This window comes from Mobula hypostoma, chromosome 9, assembly GCF_963921235.1.
Source record: "Mobula hypostoma chromosome 9, sMobHyp1.1, whole genome shotgun sequence".
Taxonomy (NCBI): Eukaryota; Metazoa; Chordata; class Chondrichthyes; order Myliobatiformes; family Myliobatidae; genus Mobula; species Mobula hypostoma.
In genome coordinates this window covers 47,678,615-47,699,171 of record NC_086105.1, presented here as the reverse complement: position 1 = coordinate 47,699,171, position 20,557 = coordinate 47,678,615, and the positions used below count along the sequence as shown (strand labels likewise).

The 20,557-nt window shown below is 39.3% G+C and overlaps 1 protein-coding gene across 3 annotated transcripts in view; it reads left to right on the top strand.

The window, feature by feature from the left end:
• ipo8 (importin 8) overlaps positions 1–20,557 on the top strand; it is a 134,262-nt gene that overhangs the window by 37,965 nt on the left and 75,740 nt on the right. The window contains exons 2-6 of one of the 3 annotated variants that reach the window (XM_063058236.1): positions 4,070–4,151; positions 6,018–6,174; positions 10,691–10,849; positions 16,915–17,071; positions 19,729–19,818. In XM_063058236.1, the coding sequence (XP_062914306.1) occupies positions 4,070–4,151; positions 6,018–6,174; positions 10,691–10,849; positions 16,915–17,071; positions 19,729–19,818 (645 nt within the window). Of the gene's footprint in view, positions 1–4,069; positions 4,152–5,968; positions 6,175–10,690; positions 10,850–16,914; positions 17,072–19,728; positions 19,819–20,557 lie in introns of all 3 variants that reach the window. The other 2 variants (XM_063058237.1, XM_063058238.1) reach the window with 2 other exon arrangements.

Genomic DNA, 20,557 nt, shown 5'->3' with positions numbered 1-20,557 from the left:
TGCTCTGTCATTTATTATGATCCCAGCTGGTAATCCAGACAGTACCATGTTTCTGTTTTCACTCCCACATCCTATCCCTTATTCTTATTAGCTCTAATAACTTAGTCTTCCATGAAAATATTTAATGGCTTCAATTACTTTCTGTGGTAGAAAATTCCACTCATTAACCACTGTGATGAGGAAATTTATCATTACAGTTTTACAGTATTTACTGCTTATCCTTGGCTGTGACCCCCCAGTATTGAATTCCCCCTCCTCACCCTCCCACCTTCTTGGGCATATGGACTTAAGAGTCCTGTTAGAATTTTATGGGTTTCCGTGAGATTCCTTCTCATTCTTCTGACCTCTAGGAATTATAGATACAACCAACGCCATTCCAGGAATTGGTTTGGTGAAGCTTTGTTGTATTCCCTCCACAGTAAGAACATCCTTCCTCGGATAAAGAAACCAAAACCGCACACAAAACTTATTGTGTGTCTCACTATGGCTCCTTTAATCCAGTTGCAATGAATGCCAACATACCATTTGCTTACTTAGTTGCCTGTTGCATCTCCATGTTAATATTTTCATAAACTGCTGTACAAAAACTTAGAAGTCCTATTACACCTCCCTCTTTACCAGTCTATTGTTGTTCTAATTGTACATCTTGGCTTCAGCATTACATCTTTATCCACATTGTATTAAATTTGCTATGTATTTGAATACTCCCTCAACTGCCCAAATCACACTGGAGCTTCTCTGCATCCCCTTCAGAGCTTAGACTCTCAGTCAGCACTATGTTATACGCAGAGGTTAGGATCATTACTTTCAAAGGTACGTTTAGTGTCAGAGAAATGTATACAATATACTTTCTGAAATGCTTTTTTTCCTCACAACCATCCACAAAAACAGAGGGGTGCCCTAAAGAATGAATGACAGTTAAATGTTAGAACCCCACAGCCCCCCAGCTTCCCCTTCCACGCGTAAACAGCAGCAAAGCAACGACCCCCCCCCACCAGCAAAATAGAAGCATCGGCACCCACCACTGAGCACTCAAGTGTGCAACAAAGCAACAGCACAGACACAAACTTGTAGCACCCCAAAGACTACTCGTTCACCCAGTATACGACATACCACAGGCTCTCTCTCTCCCTAATAAGGGAGAAAGAGGTATCTCTCTTTCACAGCAAGAGGGGAAGTATAACAAACAACTTGCTGATTTACTATGTTAAAAGTCAGTTGTGTCGCTTCTTCTGAGCTCTGTGCCCAAAGATCTCGGGTCTCTGGGCACACAGCCGGAGATCTTCCATCTCCCACGACACACCGATCTGCCCAGACACTGACCTTCAGTCCGCCCGTCTCCAGAGCCACGAGATCCCGGAACTCCGAAGGCAAGCTGATCTCTTAGGCTGCATCCTTGGCATATCGAATAAAGGCCAGTCGTGAAACCCCAAGAGCTGGTCCCATTCCTGCAAAGAACTGAAGTCAGCGTGTAACTCCAGGTCAGGGTCTTCAAAAGAACCCCGAGAGGGAAAAATAGAGATATTAAGGATGGAAATAGAACTTTTTCTGAAGATGCAAGTAAAGGAGTAGCTGTTCTATTATCTACTTGTTCTATTATCACCTTGATTGTGTAGCTTGCAAGCATTTCCCACCCTGATTTAAATTTAAAAATGTTCATTTAGTTGAGTGCCAGGGTATGGTTGTAAGTATTGGGACTATTTCAGCATGATCAGATGCCAACTGGAATCAATAGCAATGGAGAGAAATTGAGGCAGGTTGGGAAATATTTACATTTTCCTGGTGCAACAGGAAAGTGGATAATTTAAGCAGAGGTCTTAGTTCTTCTCTTACCCGTAATGATGACCACTCTGCATTTTTTTCAGTCAGTCTCCAGTCCAAAGCTACTGGATAGAAATTAGACACATATTTCAGGGTTTGAGTCATTAACAGTGCATTTTCACTTTTTGTCAGTAGATATTTTTTGCTGAATGAATGCAGCAACATGCACATAATAATTACTTGTCCATCAGATAGGCAAGTATGATGTCAAAGCTGAAGACTATTCAGGTTGTTTTCAAAAGAGTCAATCATTTTACTAAAAGAAATAACAATAGAGAAAAGTAATTCAAGACTGTAATAATTAATCAGACTCAGTAACACTCAAAGTGCTGGAGGAACTCAGCAGGTCAAGCAGTATCTATGGAAACGAATGAACAGTTGACGTTTCCTGATGAAGGGCCTGAAATGTTGACTTTATTCATTTCCGTCGACGCTGCCTGATCTGCTGAGTTCCTCCAGCATTTAGTGTGTGTTACTGTGAATTACCAGCAACTGCAGAATCTCTCCATGAATTTTCAGATTCAGTAAACTGTGATGTAATAACAAAATAATATTTATTTAACTATATTCTTTAATTCAGTAGAAATAAAACTCTGATTATTATGTTAAATATACTTAATATTAGAGAGTATAAATCTTGTTAAATTGCAAAGTTTGATGATCGAAAATATGCGAAGATGTAAAATACAGGTATATTTCAAACACGGTTTTTCATTTGGCCTCCATGTCACAGCCAGCCAATAATATTGCTGGTTTAGGGTATACAGAATCAGAGTGCCTTCCTTATGCTCTGTTGTGAAGTTTGACTTAATCATAGCAACAGGGTGTGATTGTTGAACGGAAATGGATATCACATGTACAGCATAGAGGCAGGCTCTCCAGCCCACTGTATTTCTGCCTGCCTGTATTCATCTCACTTGCTTTTGTTTCTTTGTATATTCAAGTACATGTCCGGATGCCTCTTAAATGTTGTTAGTATCCTACCTCCACCACCACCTCTGGCAGCTCATTCCGGAACCAAATACTCTCTACAGAGAAATTTAAAAAATTACCTCTCGGATCTCCTTTAAACATCTCTTTCACCATAAATCTATGCCCTCAAGTTTTTTGTTGTTATGATTGGAAACTTGATGTCCTGAGGGGGTGATCTTGGATGTGTTGAGTTGCCCCTTGTCATCATGAGTTTGCTTATTACTCTGACAATCAGTTTACAGATGGTAAGTAGAACTTGAGAACTTGTGTATGCCATTCAGCACTTCAAGCTTGTTCTGCTACCTCATTTTTTAATCTTCTAAATTTCAGGGAATGTAGTACTTATTTGCAACCTAAATTTTTATGATTTTGTGAACATGTTCATAATATTTCATTAATCTACATACATGGGTCTTTAAGCTTCTTTGGAGCTCCACTGTATTTGATGTTTCATCAGAAAATACTTTTTCATTGTTCTTTCGGTCCAGTGAGAAACTCTCCTTTAGCTTCACTTAGAATTCCACTTGACACAACTTGATCGAATTGTTAATACATTGTTGCAATTTCATGCGTCCATCTATACTGATTACAGTGTTCTCAATCTTTGTGTACAGGTTCAGTTTGGATTAATGGCTTTCTATATTCTCTGAATTGATAATTTTTAGGTTGATGAGTTGACATCCCAATATAGATCCTTGCGGGATGCTACTTGTTATCTTATGCCAATTGGAGAACTTGCTCCCGCCAGTGTTCATGAAGTTCAGCTAATTTCTTAACAAGAGATGAACATAAAATTCTATTATATGAAATTAAAATTTCACTCAAATATTTAAGGCAGACTTGACAGACTTCAGATGAATACCTTCTGAATTTATTTACTATTTGCAAACCTAAATGCAGCCAGTCTCAGTGACCAGCAAGTTCAAGGAACTTGCTGTTGAATTTAGTAACTCATCATTCACCCACAGTATGTACCATATTTTTGATCTGCACCAGTTGCAATTTGGTTTATTTAATATATTGTCTGTTACACTGCTGTTTGCTGGCTGCGTAGAAGGACTCAACAGTCCTGAAGTAGTTAAAAAGGATTCGAGTTGTGATGGCCTTGGAAAAGAAGCAGGATGAACTGTTCCGTATTTTAATGCACAGACTTCATTTTGAAAATACAGCTAGTTATTTCAAAGATGTGTAATTTGCAAAGTGTCTGTTTCTGGTGAAGTGTAATAAAATTGACTTGACATTTACACAACTTAATTTCTGTTTTTTTGTTTTGCAGTCTTACAAGATCATAAACTTTGCTCCCACGTTACTTCAAATCATTGTATCTGATCAGGTTGAATTTCCAGTTAGACAAGCCGGTGAGTTCGGGGCATCTTTTCCTAAAATATGAAGCTGAAAACATACATAATAAGGAGTAGGCCACATGGATTATCAAATCTACTCTGCTATTATCCAGATCATGGCTAATCTGCTATCTCTGTTCCATTGCCTTTTGCTGTCACTATCTCCCTTCACTGTCACCATATCCCTTAATTCTCTTAATATCCAGAAATCCATTGATCCCTACATCAAATGAACCCAGTGACAGAGGCACTGTAGCCCTACAGTGAATGTTACAGATTCACCATCCCATCAATAACATTTGATCATAATTAGATCTGTTCCGGGAGTGCATTGTTATCACCAAAATACAAAAGAATTTGTAGGAAAAACTCATTTCTGCTAATGGATACTCTTGTAGTAGCAGAAAACATACTGTCACTTTTCTTAAGAGATATTAAGGAGTTTTAAAGAGGATAATTATGGGATTAGTTTCACTGCAAAACTGTAATGGAACATTTTTTTTTGCTGAGCCCAATGTAAAATATTACAATATGAGAATACCAAGGAGTGAGAGGGCGGATGCATTGTGGATTGACTAAGCATTATACCTCAATTACCTACAAGGAGTAGTTAGTTGTTGGGGTGTTGGTTTCTTGTTGGAATGTGGGTGAATGGAGAGAAAGGCAGAGATTTTGAAAATGATGACCACAAAGAACCTACCATTTGGCAACCTTTTCTTCTTGGAATTAAGGTTGCTCTGCTTTTGTTAGTCCAAGGTAACTGATGACGCTAATGTAAGACTTACTTGGGGCAGGAGGTGCTTGGCAGTTTGATAGTTTGGGAAGTGATATATTTCCTCTATTTTTCACAAGATTTTTGGCTGTTCCTGATGGCACATGGTCTGATAGTTCTCAGTGCCATCCTGAATGTTCCTTCCCTCTTGAGTGATTATGGGTCAGGAATTCCCAAGGGATGGTGGAAAGGAATTTTCAAGATTATTTTGATAAAATCCATGAATGCTTTCCTCTTCTAAATGCTTGTCTCTTCCCCATTTCAGAATTCCTAGGAGAGTCTAGTGTCAGACTGGCTTGCCTAATGGAGGTGACTGAGTCTATTTAGTGTTTCAGTGCATGAGATAATAGTCTAGGCAAGACAATGACCAAGTTTTTAGCACAGAAATGGGCCTTTTGCCCACCATTTCCATACCAACCTTTTTACTCATCTACACTAATCACATTTGCCTGTATTGGGACTGTATCTTTCTATACCTTGCCTATAACATATCTGAATACCTCTTAAATGTAGTAAGAATATCTGATTCCGTACCTCTGGTGGACACAAGTTCCAGGTATCAATCATTCTTTGTGGTTTACCCTATTGATATCTCTCAAAATCTTATACACCTTTATCAGGAAACCCCCAAGCCGCCTTTCCTCCGCAGAACAAAGCTCAGGCTATCCATTCTTTCTCCATAAATAAATTCTTCCAATCCATGCAATATCTTAAGGAATCTCCTCTGCACTCTCTCCAGATCAGTTATGTCTTTCCAGTAATGTGGTGACAGAATTCCGAATGAGGCTGGACTACTGATTTGTAAAGTTGCAACATAATGTCCCTGTTCTAGTCTTCTCTGTCCTAAGCTATGAAGGCAAATGTGATAAATATATTGGCTTGTTTATTCTGAAAAATATGGATCCATGAAAGCTCTTAATCATTCTGTTTTAACAACTTGTTATAAAAATGCTTGAAGTATAAGAAATTATATGTGAGACCAAATTCTTATAACTCAGCCATCTTAACTTTAGCTTCCATTTGATTTCAATTTAACACACTAAAAATATTTTGTTTGTAGATCCATTCTTCAAACTCAGCTTCTCGTTTTCCTTTAAATCAATGTATAGCCGCAATCTACATGAAGAATATGGTGACACAGTACTGGCCAGATCGTGAAGCTCCTCCTGGGGAAGCTATGTTGCCTTTCAACATACATGAAAATGATCGACAGAAGATTCGTGACAACATTGTGGAGGGGATTATTCAGTCGCCTGATCTAATCAGGTACATAATTAGAAACAACAAACAATAAAATTCATAGTTGCTATCTACCAATATGAAAGGCCAAGTTACCTGCTAACAGAGAAGAAAACACAATATGTATTGTCAGTGATTGGGTAATATATGTGAAGACTGGGGAGATGCAAGGTAAATGTAGTGGATGATATGTTTAAGGATATTCAGATAGCCTTTAACAGAGCACCACATAAGGAGCAAGTAGATTGTTCCATTAGGGAACAAGCAGGTTTAAAAAAAAACATTCTAGAGAGGCACTGGAGAAAGAGTGAGAAAGGAGTCTTCAGAAAGTAACTGCATGTGGATAACAATGCTTACAAGACCTCTGTCCTGTTCTGTTTGATGTGATTTAATTATTGAGCTAGAATGAATGGTATTTGAATTGTCAAGGCAACAGTGAAATCGGATGTTACTGTCATCATGGCATTGCATACTAAATATAAAACATGGGAAGTATTATTAAAGCATTATAAAACCTTGGTGGGGCAATAATTGGAATACAGTGATTCCATTCTAAATGAAGAATATTCAGACAGTATGAAAATCTAGAAGAAAAGACCACCTACTTTTGATAAGCAAACAACAGGAATTCTGCAGATGCTGGAAATTCAAGCAACATACATCAAAGTTGCTGGTGAACGCAGCAGGCCAAGCAGCATCTATAGGAAGAGGCGCAGTCGACGTTTCAGGCCAAGACCCTTCGTCAGGACTAACTGACGAAGGGTCTCGGCCTGAAACGTCGACTGCGCCTCTTCCTATAGATGCTGCTTGGTCTGCTGCGTTCACCAGCAACTTTGATGTATGTTACTTTTGATAAGTACTGTTTTTCCTTAGAAGTTTTATTTTCCAACTTATAATTATTTTTAGGAGAGGTGGAATGCCAAATAAAATGCTGGATAATCCGGGACTCTCAAATTCGAAAAACTCCATTTTTGTTCTTTAATCAAAACTCATCTAAACCTGCTTTACATCCAGGTTTAACTTTGGCACAATATGATCTCTTTTTCCACCAGAAACAGATTCTGCTTTTTCTCGAAGGACTTCAGTAATTCAGCTTATATTGCATGAACCATAGCCTTTATTATGGGGTCACTGATCTCTAAGGAGTCTACAGTTCAACCTGGCTGTAGACTTAATGTGATGTCTAGTTTTGACTCCTTCTCTTCCTTAGCTGATCCAATTAAAGTCATTTTTCCAGTGAAGCATACATAATCTACCTCCTGTGGAATTTTAGTGTCTGATTCACTAAAATTTCACTTAATGTGTCAAAACAGAAAGAATAATTTCAAACTATTTTATTCAAAGAGTGGGGTTGTTTGGCAGTTTAAGATTAGGAAGAAATGGATGATTTCTGGTGCATGAGGATGAATGCATTGAGATGAATTAATTGCAGATTGATTCTAAGCTATTTAGAACAGAAAGCAAGAGACACTTGAAAAGTGTTTTCTAGCACTCTTGCAACCTTCTCTCTGACAAAATTAATGAATAGAAATTTATTAAGGGTTATTAGGCTAAATGAGTCATTTGAGGAAACAGGAGCAAAGGAATATATGAACTTAAATTATGATTCATGGACATACAAGGAGGTTAAAGAAACAGGACAAGTTTGTACCAAATGGTTTATTTCTATGTAAATCTTGGTGGGGAGAGTAGCCTGGCGGGGGGGGGGGGGGCGGAGAAAAAAGACACCTATGAGAATACTGGTTTCATGATAATACTTCTTCCACATCCATGTCAGTTATCTTTAGTTTTCTGCCTGGAACATTTACAATAGCAACCAATAGTTGTGGATTATCAACGTCATTCAAAATAATACAGTAGTTTTAATCAGATGGACAAAGGTCATTTGAATTCCTTTTTATTTATTTGATAAATATTTCTATGTTGATGTTGATTGGAATGGAAAAATCTGTCAAAATGCTAATGTAGTCATTAAATTATTCTGATGTTCTACTTTGATACATTGCATATTTTTTATCTGAAGTTAAATCAAGAAAACTTAATGTGTCAAAAGCACAAAAACCTCTAGCAAATTCCTGTGGATACAAGGAATCTGAAAAAGACTCACAGCATGGAATGAGGTTTTGTTGCCCAATGTCCATTTGGCTCTGTGTAAGACCAGTCCACTTAGTCTAATTCTTCCTTCTCACAGCTCTGCAAATTCTTCTTTCAGATACCTATCCAGCTCCCTTTTGAGTAGGAATCATATACCTGTGATTTTTTTTTTCTTTTGGCTTGTACAGCCTGACCTGCTGGGCATGTGCCTGGGCAAAGCTATTAGCCACACACAACACAGACAGTGAAGTAGGATCAGCCTGTAACTGCTCCAGTACTTTCATTTCACATGGCCTCTTCCTATCGCAGATATTCCTATTGTCGTATCCACTCCTCTCACATATGTAATTTAAAAATATCTTATTTTATCTTTTTCCCAGCTCAGCTGAAGGATCGATCTGTGGTTTAAAGTGCTAGCTCTATTTCCCTTTCTATAATGTGACCTGGCCTGAAGAGTGTCTCTGACATTTTGTACTAATATTTATTTTGTGCCATTTAACCTCTGTTAACATCCTGTTGCCATGTATCTGCTTGTTTGACCTAGGGTTGTAATATGTCTGCATATATATTTTTATAGTCTTTATCATATATTTAGTTCTTCAATTGTCAGGTGGCAGTCTAAAGAATGCTTTGTGAGATGAAGCTAAATAGTTTCCAGAGCAGTGATTGCTCATGCATTCAATTTAAGTAATTTACCTATAAGCTGACGCATAATATAAAGGTCTACAAGATCACTGATATTAGTGGATTATCCTACTTTATTTAATTAAGGTGTTGGGGGTGGTGCTTCTGGATTCCTTCAGCAATTTAGTATTAATATTTGACTGTTTTTCTAATTCTGTTTTGAAGGATCTTCTCCCTCTTTATTTTTTCATGCCAGAAAGATGGGAATCATTCTTTTTCCCCCATGCACACCCCCGCCCTTCCCAAACCCAGCAAGAAGAGCTGAAGTGAGTTTCTTATCTGGACAACTTAAGCATTAGGAAAAGAGACTCTTTTAGGTACCACTTAGACCGTAAACCATTAGACATCGGAGCGGTATTGGGCCGCGCAGCCCATCGAGTGTACTCTGCCATTTAAATCATGGTTGATTTATCTTTCCTCTGAATCCTATTTTCCTGCCTTCTCCTCATATTTGATGTCCTTACAAATCAATCACCTATCAACTTATGCTTTACATATGCTGAATAACTTAAGGTCTTATGATCTTATAACATAACCTCCATAGCCATCTGTGACAATGAATTCCAAAATTCCAAAGATTCGCTACCCCCGGCTAAAGAAGTTCCTCTTTATCTCTGTTCTAAAGGAATGTCCCATTCTGAGGCTGTACCATCTGGTCCTAGACATTTCCACTATTAGAAACATTCACTGCAGATCACTTCTATCTGGGACTTCAGGGGAATTTTTATTTGTGTACTTAAGGAATTCCATGCCCCCTCCTAATTAAGATGAAATGAAATTTTTTTTTAATATAACCCACTTTCTTACTGATAAGTTTACAAAATACTATTTTCTCAGGCATTAAACAATAAGCAGGTTAGTATGGATGGAATATAATTTGTTGTTTTAATTTCCAAAAGAATACCAGGTCTTTAAAAAACTGTCCCTTTATTATGGATCTACTTCTCATTGATCTTGTATTTCTTATTGATCTTGTATTTTTTTTATTGAATTCCAGTGTAAGAGCAGTTGGAAAGGAATAATTAGTATATCTTGAGCAGAATTTATTCATAGCAAGCAATCACCACTCCCAACAAGCAGACACCAAGTTAGTACAGTAGAGACAAAAATCTTTAATTAATGAGACAGATAAATGCATGAAGGGTAAGCACACATATGCGCACACACACACACACAAAATGCTAGAGGAACTCCTCGGATCAGGCTGCATCTGTAGAGTAATATAAACAGTTGTTTCAGGCCAAGACGCTTAAGGAATATAACTGTACTATTTTCTGAATTAATGAAGAGAATTGCTGCCCCTATAGAACCTGAGACTTGCAGTGCTGCTCGTCTGAAAGTTGATGAATTAGTCCCTTGTAACACATCAATTTGGAAAATTGGAGTAATCCCGTTCTTTCATTAATTCTGATGTCAATATGAGTCAGTGGTGAAAGAAGACGTCTTCTAATAATTTCTGACCTTTCTCTCTCTCCTGATTTTGCTATTTGTCATAACTCCTCATCCTCCCATAGTACCGTGAGGAGGCACTAAGAATAAAAGAAGATTCATTAACCAGCACTAACATCTTGACCCTCACTGAACTCAGAATTAGACTGATTTACTTGTGTAGTGTGGAAACTTTGATCTTGCATTATGTTGCTGATTATTTTCCACTTAGATGCACAGTGCTTCCTTGAATACTCTTAAGTATCTCATACATACAGTTACAAGGTTTCTACTTCACAGAAAATTGACTAATTGCATATGAATGTCATTTATGAAGGACTCAGCTGGCTGTGTGTCTTCGTGCCATAATCAAATATGACTTTCCTGGACGCTGGACGGCGGTGGTGGACAAAATTGGCTTTTTCCTGCAATCTCCAAATAATGCAAGCTGGCTTGGCAGCCTGATGTGTCTGTACCAGCTGGTCAGGACCTATGAGTGAGTATCTATTGCGTGTGTGCTTTTCTGAACATGATGACTGTAAGTTTAAAAGGTGATGAAATAAAAGTGGGCTTGAGTGAATGGGCAAGTATGAAAGCTGTTGTGATAGAACCTTGATGCAAAACCATATTTTGAAAGAAGTAGAGCTGATGTCTGGAAAATAGATGATGAAGCCATTGCTTTTGCGTATAACAGTTTGATTTACAATGTAATATTACTTTGAACAGCTATGTATAAACAAATAATCCAAACTATAAAATGCCGTACCTAATGAAATACTTGTGTCATTTTTTTAAATCCCTTCTGTAATGTCAGTTGTAAGACCCATGTGGAGCAGGATCTTGCAGCATTTTCCCCGAAGCAAATCAGAGTTACAAATGGACTTCCAGTGACACTGCAGATGATTAATTATATGAGACAAAATAACTGAGAGAAGTAATGATCTGAGGTTTTGATAGAGGCAAGAGCAGTCTATGATAAATTAGGAGCGTGAGAGGATTCAAGATAATGGATGCTACCTAGCTGGGGAAGGTTGAGTTGTACTTTAGCAGTGGTCAGTCTGGTCTTGTGAAGTGATTTGTGGTACGTAATTACTTACCCTCTTTTTGGTTAGTGTACTTCTGAATGGCAGGAAAACATGAAATATCAAATAAAGCTATAGTGCCCATAGCATCCACTTTCCATAGTATCCTGAGATAGATACCTCGGGATTTATCCACCCTAATGTCCCCAGTATTTCTAGCACTTCTTTCTTCTTCTGAGTTATTAATGTGCCACTTCCCTCTTTCCCAACCTTCAATATTCTTCATCAACCAAGAGGATTCCTTAAACATGACATCTTTGCCTCATCCAGGCATATATAACTCTGAACTTTTACCATCTCTTCTTTGAACACCTCGCAATGATCAGATGTTGGTTTTCCTCTTCAGCAGCTACTCGCAATCTACCTTTCCTAGGGTCTGCCTTACATGGTGGAAATCTACCTCCCCCAGTTTGGGCCTGAACTCAAGAACCAATTCTTATCTTTTTCAGTAAATTTCCATAGGATTCATCAACTGACATGTCAACCACTTGCCTATCCCTGAGATAAGGTCACACAAGGCCCCCCCCTCCCCCCCCCCAAGTAGGACTCTACATCTACTCTAAAACTTTCCTGAATACACTTTATGAATTCTTTTCTTACACTAAGGCAATCCCAATCAGTATAGGGAAAGTTAAATGCCGTACTACTATAGCCCACACAAAATGCTGGAACAATTCTACAGGCCAATCTACAGCTATGGAAAAGTCGGCATTTCAGGCTGAGACTCTTCGTTAGGCCTGCTGAGTTCCTCCAGCATTTTGTGTGGGTTGCCTGGATTTCCAGCTTTTGCAGATTTTCTCTTGCTTGTGGTTGTTCTACTGTATTTTTTAAAAACCCTTCTGCAATCTCCCATCATATCTGTTCTTCAAATTCCTGTGAATTATTGGGAGGCCTATAAACAGCCCCATCAATGTGACTGCCCATTTCTTGTTCCTGAATTTTACCCATATAAATTATTTGCTGGTTGCTCCAGGATATCCTCCCTGAGTACTAACATAATGCTGTCTTTGATCTGCATTGCGACACCCTCTGCTTTTTTGCAAACCCGTTATGCCTGAAACTACTATACATTATCCTCCTGTTCCCGCATCCACATTTCTGTGATTGTAACAATATCTTAACTCCATGCACTGATCCATGCTTTCAGCTCATTCTTCCTACCTATAAAACTCCTACATTAAAGTAAATGCCAGCAGTCTTCTCATACTTCCCTTCCTGTCTCTCCCCACGCTTCCAACTAGACTTGCCTGTTCTATTTTCTGCATATGAGTCACCCTCCCCACCTGTTGTACTGCCGTTCTGGATCTGCCTCACTGGTCTACCATGCAGCACTAGCAAACCTCGTCAAGGGTATTGGTCCCTCTCCAGTCCTGATGCAATCCATGCTTCTTTTACAGGTCACCCTGCCCCAGAAGAAATCTCAGTGAGCCAAAAATCTTAAGCCAGCTCCTCCTGCACTAATACTTTAGCCTCTCATTCCTCTCCTATATTCTAATTTTATCCCCACTAGAAGGTAAAGTTCTTTTGGACCTCACCCATAACATGAGTAGATTAGCAAATGATGGTCGGAGTTAATATTCGTGCAGTTGGTTTCCTACCATTACAAACATATATTTGAGATGTGTGCTTTCTCTTCTGTTCCCCTTTGTTTTTGTACTCAGAAGTGTGAATGCTTGTTTGCAGACATCCCACCTCTCCCTGAAGTTCTGGGGGTCTCCCGCATATTGATAGTGGCTCCCTGACGCCTGGAAATTATATACAATATCCCGGAAATAGGTTTTTTTGAGCGGGAGAAGGAGAGGGACAGCAAGCATTCTGATTGGTCTCTCTTCGTGCTAAGAGTGGCCCCCAACCACCGGGCTGTGAGGAAACAATATGATTTGGCGATATGAAACGATATGAGTCAGCTGCGCCTTTCCTCATTCCCTGTCACACACTGTTGAATTTTAACGCACGCGAGGTCATCAGTGACCCAAGACGTGCAAAGGAATGGGTCCGTGACGCATTTGTGAATGTCCCCGGTGAATCATCCATGTCAGCGCAGGAGAAAGATCAACTCCTCGAGTTTGCAAATGATGGTGGGCTGAAAAGTATGTTTGACATAACATCTCTGCCGGTATTCTGGATCAAAGACAAGGCTGAGTATCCTGAGATAGCCACAGAAGCACTGAAAACGTTGCTTCCATTTCCAACATATCTCTATGAAGCAGAGTTTTCTGCAATGAATGCAACGAAAACTGAATTGCTGAATAGACTGGACATAAGGAACCCCCTTCGAGTATCGCTGTCTCCCATCACCCCTCGAAAGGACCGTGTTGTTGCAGGAAAACAAGCCCAGGGCTCCCAGTGATTCAGCGATATTGGTGTGTTGCAATGATTTTATATGTTCATACGGGGAAAGTATGCGCTGTGTGTTTAATATCCAAACGTTACTTAAAATGTTATGATGCGATTGACTTATCACCTATATTCCGGTTGTGATTAACACCCCCGCCCCCGGTCGGCTGGTCCGCAAGAATATTGTCAATATTAAACCGGTCTGCGGTGCAAAAACGATTGCGGACCCCTGCTAAGTAGACCTATCAGTTTTCTCTGTGGGCGGGCTTTACCGTTGAACTCAAAAATAATGACAGTGTTGCTCGCTGCACTGTTTGCAACAGTGACTTTTCTATTGCCCATGGTGGGTTAAAATGTAAAAGACATGTTGGGGTGAGTTTAACAGGTATCATTTGTTCATTAGCATAGCTAACGTTATTTAAACTAGCTGGCTGGCTGCTAAGGAGCTACACTATTGATGTCCTACTTCAGCGGTCCCCAACCACCGGGCCGTAAGGCATGCGCTACCGGGTCGCGAGGAAACGATATGATTTGGCGATAGGAGTCAGCTGCATCTTTCCTCATTCCCTGTCACGCCCACTGTTGAGCTTGAACGCACGCGAGGTCATTACCCGCGCGTCATCCATGTCAGCGTGGGAAGGAGATCAACTCCTCAAGCTTGCAAATGACGGCGGGCTGAAAAGTATGTTTGGCATAACATCTCTGCCGTCATTCCGGATCAAAGTCAAGGCTGAATATCCTGAGATAGTCAGGAAAGCACTGAAAACGTTGCTTCCATTTCCAACATATCTCTGCAGTGAATGCAACGAAAACTAAATTGCGGAATAGACTGGACATAAGGAACCCCCTTTGAGTATCACTGTCTCCCATCACCCCTCGATAGGACCATCTTGTTGCAGGAAAACAAGCCCAGGGCTTCCACTGATTCAGCGATATTGGTGCATTGCAATGATTTTATATGTTCATACGAGGAAAATATGCGCTATGTGTTTGATATCCAAACGTTACTTAAAATGTTATGATGCTATTATAAGTGACTTATATAACCATGTAACAATTACAGCACGGAAACAGGCGATCTCGCCCCTTCTAGTCCGTGCCGAATGCTAGTCTCACCTAGTGCCACCGACCTGTACTCAGCCCATAACTCTCCATTCCTTTCCTGTCCATATACCCATCCAATTTTTCTTTAAATGATGATATCAAACCTGTCTCTACCACTTCTACTGGAAGTTTGTTCAACACTTCAAGCTCCCCTGTCCTCCCCTGATAATTGTCTTATCGCTATATTCATGCGAGGAAAATATGCGCTGTGTGTTTAATATTAAATTCATTAGATAAACCCTTTTAGAAATGAAATTGAGTGTATTAGCCACTTATTACCTATATTCCAGTCGTGATTAACATACCACCCCGCCGCCGCCGCCAACAGAATCGGCAAAAACAACTTTTAGGAAATCGGCACGCAAATGCATGCGCACTGGTACCCACGCAAGGCTTCATGGTCATTGTAGTCTTTCTCAGGGTAAACCCAACGTATTTGACTGCTACTCTTGAACGTTGGCAACCCTACCCCACCCCCCCCGGTTGGCCGGTCCGCAAGAATATTGTCAATATGAAACCAGTCCGCAGTGCGAAAAAGGTTGGGGACCCCTGTCTTACTTGATGAGGCCAAACTTCCTGTGGACTTGCTTAAAGTTGTAATAGAATAAACATGATAATATAATAATATAAGTACATATTTTAATGTCACATTTTCTGCATATACCCAACTTGGTTTACAGATTAGACAAAATCACCAAACAAAGTATTACATACATCCTTGGAGGTCAACCGGGGAGGGGGGGAGGGGTGATATGGGGTTGCGGGGGGCGGGGGTGCTACCTCCCTGAAATGGTAGGGTGCTCCCTCCCTGAAATGAGCTTTTGCAGGGTGGGATGTCTGTGTTTGTTTTGATCTTCATATCACCTAAAGTCCTAATTGCCAATCCCAAGCATATCATCCTGTTGCACAGCGTTGTTTCTTTATTCATTGGTTTTGAATCTTTCCTGCTGACTTTTATGCCTCCTGTCTCATCTGAAAACTTTAAACATAAATATTGACGTAGGATTCTGCTGTCCTTTAAGCAACGTTTCTTTCACAGCTATTTTGCAAATCAGTGCATCAATCTGGACTCTGTTTATCTGTTTATTGACCTTACTTCTTTGGATTGAATGACATACCACAAAGCACTGCAAAGCTCCTTTGTTCATGCTACCTCCCCAAAACAAACTCCTCACAACAGTAGTCTTACAATCTTTCTGGTTTGTACAGAACTCACCTCCCTTGATAGTGATTCCAGTACCTAAGGAATCAAAAGGCCACTTTCTTTCATATTATTCACTTTTTTCCCCTCTTGTAAATCTACTGACAGTGAATAACTTATCTAAATTTTTAATTTGTACCACTATAGTGCTGTCAAAGTGCGGGCTTATTACCCTGACCAATGCCATTTTAAGGTTACAATACAAATTGCTGCATTTAACTGCAAGAGCTAAGATTAGTTGAAATTTAACTTGTCAGAGAAAAATGCTTGCAAATGCTCAGATGTTTATCTATTGATGTACTGTGAATATTTAAGCCAGAGAGCTTTATTTTCCCCTTCTAACCTCCGGTCAGTTTTCAAATGCTATAATATGTCACTTTATAATTTTTTCTAAATCTTGATGCTTTGATATGTGATGTGTATAGTGTTACTGATTGTAGTGCTCAAAAATTATTTTGTTTTTTCTGTTTTACAAGTCATCCTAAAAGGTAATTGAATAGATTGGTTTGTTATCCCTAAAGGTTCAAAGAATGATACAGTTGTTCAGCACAGAAATGGCTCCTATTTTGACTGTGCTGACCCTGATGCCTATCTACTTTAATCACATTTGCCTGCATTAGACCCATATACTTCTATGCCTTAACTAGCCAAATACCTGTCTAAAAGCCTTCTTAACATTGTAATTTTATCTGCTTCTACTACCTCCTCCAGCTGCTTGCATATCCTGAAACTTTATCCAAGCCTGTAGTCAACTACATCAAATGAACTTTTTTCTCTGCAGCTTGCATTTGTTGAGAGTAGGCTCAAATTATTGAGAATTCTGATATATTATTTCAGGTTCAAGAAGGCAGAGGAGCGAGATCCTCTGATAGCAGCGATGCAAATATTTTTACCACGGATTCAGCACAAAATTATTCAACTTTTGCCTGACTCAACCCAATTTTCAGTGTTGATCCAGAAACAGATCCTAAAAATCTTCTATGCCCTTGTTCAGGTATGAACACCATCTAAGACAATAAAGTTGTATGTCTAAATATCTAAGGTACCTTCTCTATCTTCATTTAATAGGTTAGTTTATGCAAACAGAACTAGTTTAAAGGTTAGGAAATGGATTGCTGAGTTATCAGATCCAGCGAGTTTCAGTAGCATAGTGGCTGCGTTACTGTGCAAGAAGTACAAAAGAGCTCAATAAGTCAGGGAACAAATCCTATCATGGCAGTTTGCAATTTTAAGTTGAATGTACAGTTTCTGGAAGTAAAATATTGACATGAATAACAGTAACCATGTTATCAGTTTGTCTTAAACCCAAATGATCTTTTGGGAAGTCAGATAAGCCAGACCTATTTCAAAAGTACCTGCCTGAGAAACACTTTTTGACATCTTGATGTTATGAAGGACAACTGAGTTGCAAGTGTTTCTTTCCCTTGAAAGGCTTTGACCTTTGCTAATGCATAGGTACTTGCCCAAGTTTGTCATCTTGCATTGCCTGAACATTGTAGGTTGATGGCTGATTTAAACACAAGCGCATCCTTGTCCACTGGAATGCTGATGCAGTGTTTATGCCTCTTTTGATTTATCTTTGTACCTATTCAATTTCGTGAAGCTTTGCAGAATTCAACTTTATCTTTTTGAGGTGAGGTAGAGTACAGCACTTTTAGTGTGTTATGATTTAGCAACATTACTACTTTCACGAGTACTGCTGGCACAAACTCCAGTAATCCGGGTTTCATTCTGATTTCAGCAGCTGCATGTTTACTTGATGATGACTGGTGCTCCAGTTTCCCTAATAGCTTAGAGATATGCTGCTAGCTTAATTGACCACTGGAAATTACCCCTAGCTGAGTGGCAGGAGAAGTTTCTCTTTGGGTAGGAATAGACAAACAGATTTTCTAAGGACGTTTTCCATTCCCATCGTTAAGATGTACAAACCCCATTTCCAGAAAAGTCGGGATATTTTCCAAAATGCAATAAAAACAAAAATCTGTGATATGTTAATTCACGTGAACCTTTATTTAACTGACAAAAGTACAAAGAAAAGATTTTCAATAGTTTTATTGACCAACTTAATTGTATTTTGTAAACATACACAAATTTAGAATTTGATGGCTGCAACACACTCAACAAAAGTTGGGACAGAGGCATGTTTACCATTGTGTTACATCACCTTTCCTTTTAATAACACTTTTTAATCATTTTGGAACTGAGGATACTAATTGTAGTAGATTTGTAATTGGAAATTTTGTCCATTCTTGCTTGATATAAGACTTCAGCTGCTCAACAGTCCGTGGTCTCCATTGTCTGATTCTCCTCTTCATGACGCACCATACATTTTCAATAGGAGATAGATCTGGACTGGCAGCAGGCCAGTCAAGCACACGCACTCTGTGTCTACAAAGCCACGCTGTTGTAGCCCGTGCAGAATGTGGTCTGGCATTGTCCTGCTGAAATAAGCATGGACGTCCCGGGAAGAGACGTCACCTTGATGGCAACATATGTCTCTCTAAAATCCCAATATACGCCTCAGAGTCAATGGTACCTTCACATACATGCAACTCACCCATGCCGTGGGCACTGATGCACCCCCATACCGTCACAGATGCTAGCTTTTGCACCTTTCGCTGATAACAATCTGGATGGTCGTTTTCATCTTTGGCACGGAGAACTCGACGCCCGTTTTTTCCGAAAACTAACTGAAATGTGGACTCATCTGACCACAGCACACGGTTCCACAGTCTTTCGGTCCATCTGAGATGAGCTCGGGCCCAGAGAACTCGCCGGCATTTCTGCATAGAGTTGATGTATGGCTTCCGCCTTGCGTAATACAGTTTCAAGTTGCATTTCTGGATGCAGCGACGGACTGTGTTGAGTGTCAATGGTTTTCCAAAGTACTCCCGAGCCCAGGTGGCGATAATTGTCACAGTAGCATGACTTTTCTGTGCATTTTTCAATCTTATTTTAACTCTGTCCCAACTTTTCTTGAGTGTGTTGCAGCCAACAAATTCTAAATTTGTTTATATTTACAAAATACAATTAAGTTGGTCAGTAAAACTATTGAAAATCTTTTCTTTGTACTTCTGTCAGTTAAATAAAGGTTCACGTGAATTAACATATCACAGATTTTTGTTTTTATTGTGTTTTGGAAAATATCCCAACTTTTCTGGAAATGGGGTTTATATATCCTTCGGATCATTCAATTACTTCAAATCGTTTGAATCTTCAGCATTTTGAGTGAGCCTGCTAAACCACTTTATTATTTTATTCATTTATTGTGATACAGTGCGGAATAGGCCCTTTCAGACCTTCGAGCCACGCTACCCAACAATCCTCAATTTAACCTTGGTCTAATCATGGGGCGATTTACAGTGACTAATTAACCTAGCAACTGGTATATCTTTGGACCTTGGGAGGAATCTGAGCACCCAGAGGAAACCCGTGTCATGGAGAGAACATACAAACTCCTTATAGGCTGTGGACAGGAATTGCTAGTACTATAAAGTGTTGTGCTAACCACTGTGCTGCCATGCTACACTTAGTAACCATGAACTACATTAAGGGAATGGACTGTGTTTTTAATTGACAATTTCTTGGCATTTCTCTTTTCTTTAGAGATCTTTTTCTCTTAGGTCATTTTTTCTTGCTTCTCCTTTCTAGTATGCACTACCACTGCAACTGGTAAATAAACAAACCATGACTCAATGGATGGAGATATTCAGGACAATTATTGACCGTGATGTACCTCCTGTAAGTGTACTTCTAACAAGTTTATTTTGTTGCATTGAATGTGTTTGTATTTCATTGGAAAGGTTGTGGGGAGAAAACCTTACTCTAAGTCTTCTTTCCTTATTTATTTATTGAGAAATACAGAACGATAGCGGGCCTTTCTGGCTCAATGAGCCCACATCGTCCTATTGCACCAATATGACCAATTAACTGACTAACCTGTATGTTTTTGGAATGTGGGAGGAAGTCGGACCACCCAGAGGAAATCCATGCGGTTGTGGGGAAAACGTACAAACTTTGTACAGACTCCAGCAGAATTGAATCTTGTTGCTGGTGTTACGCTAACCACTATGCTACAATGCCTTCCTTATTTGCAGTTGCCTTTAATTATCTGTTGTTCTCTTAAAGTTGTGTGTGTCTTTATCCAACTTTCATTTGACCTATCCATCTTTTTGTCTCTTGGCATAATCCTGATACGAAGACGATTAACAGACTTCTTTTTAGTCTAGATAATTTCCATGCAAATATAAGATATCACTGTGGTTACAAATTATAGGTACTAAATCTGACTGCCTTTTCACTGAATTTGATAAACCACTTAACCACTTACAAGATATACTTTTTATAACACCCAAAATTACCATTGTCTCTTCAAGATTAGTTACAAAAATAGTACCCATGACTATGAAGAGTTGAAAACCTGGAATGAGATCTGAGGTCTTTAAATTCATCAATAAATAAATCTGAAATTTAATTTTAA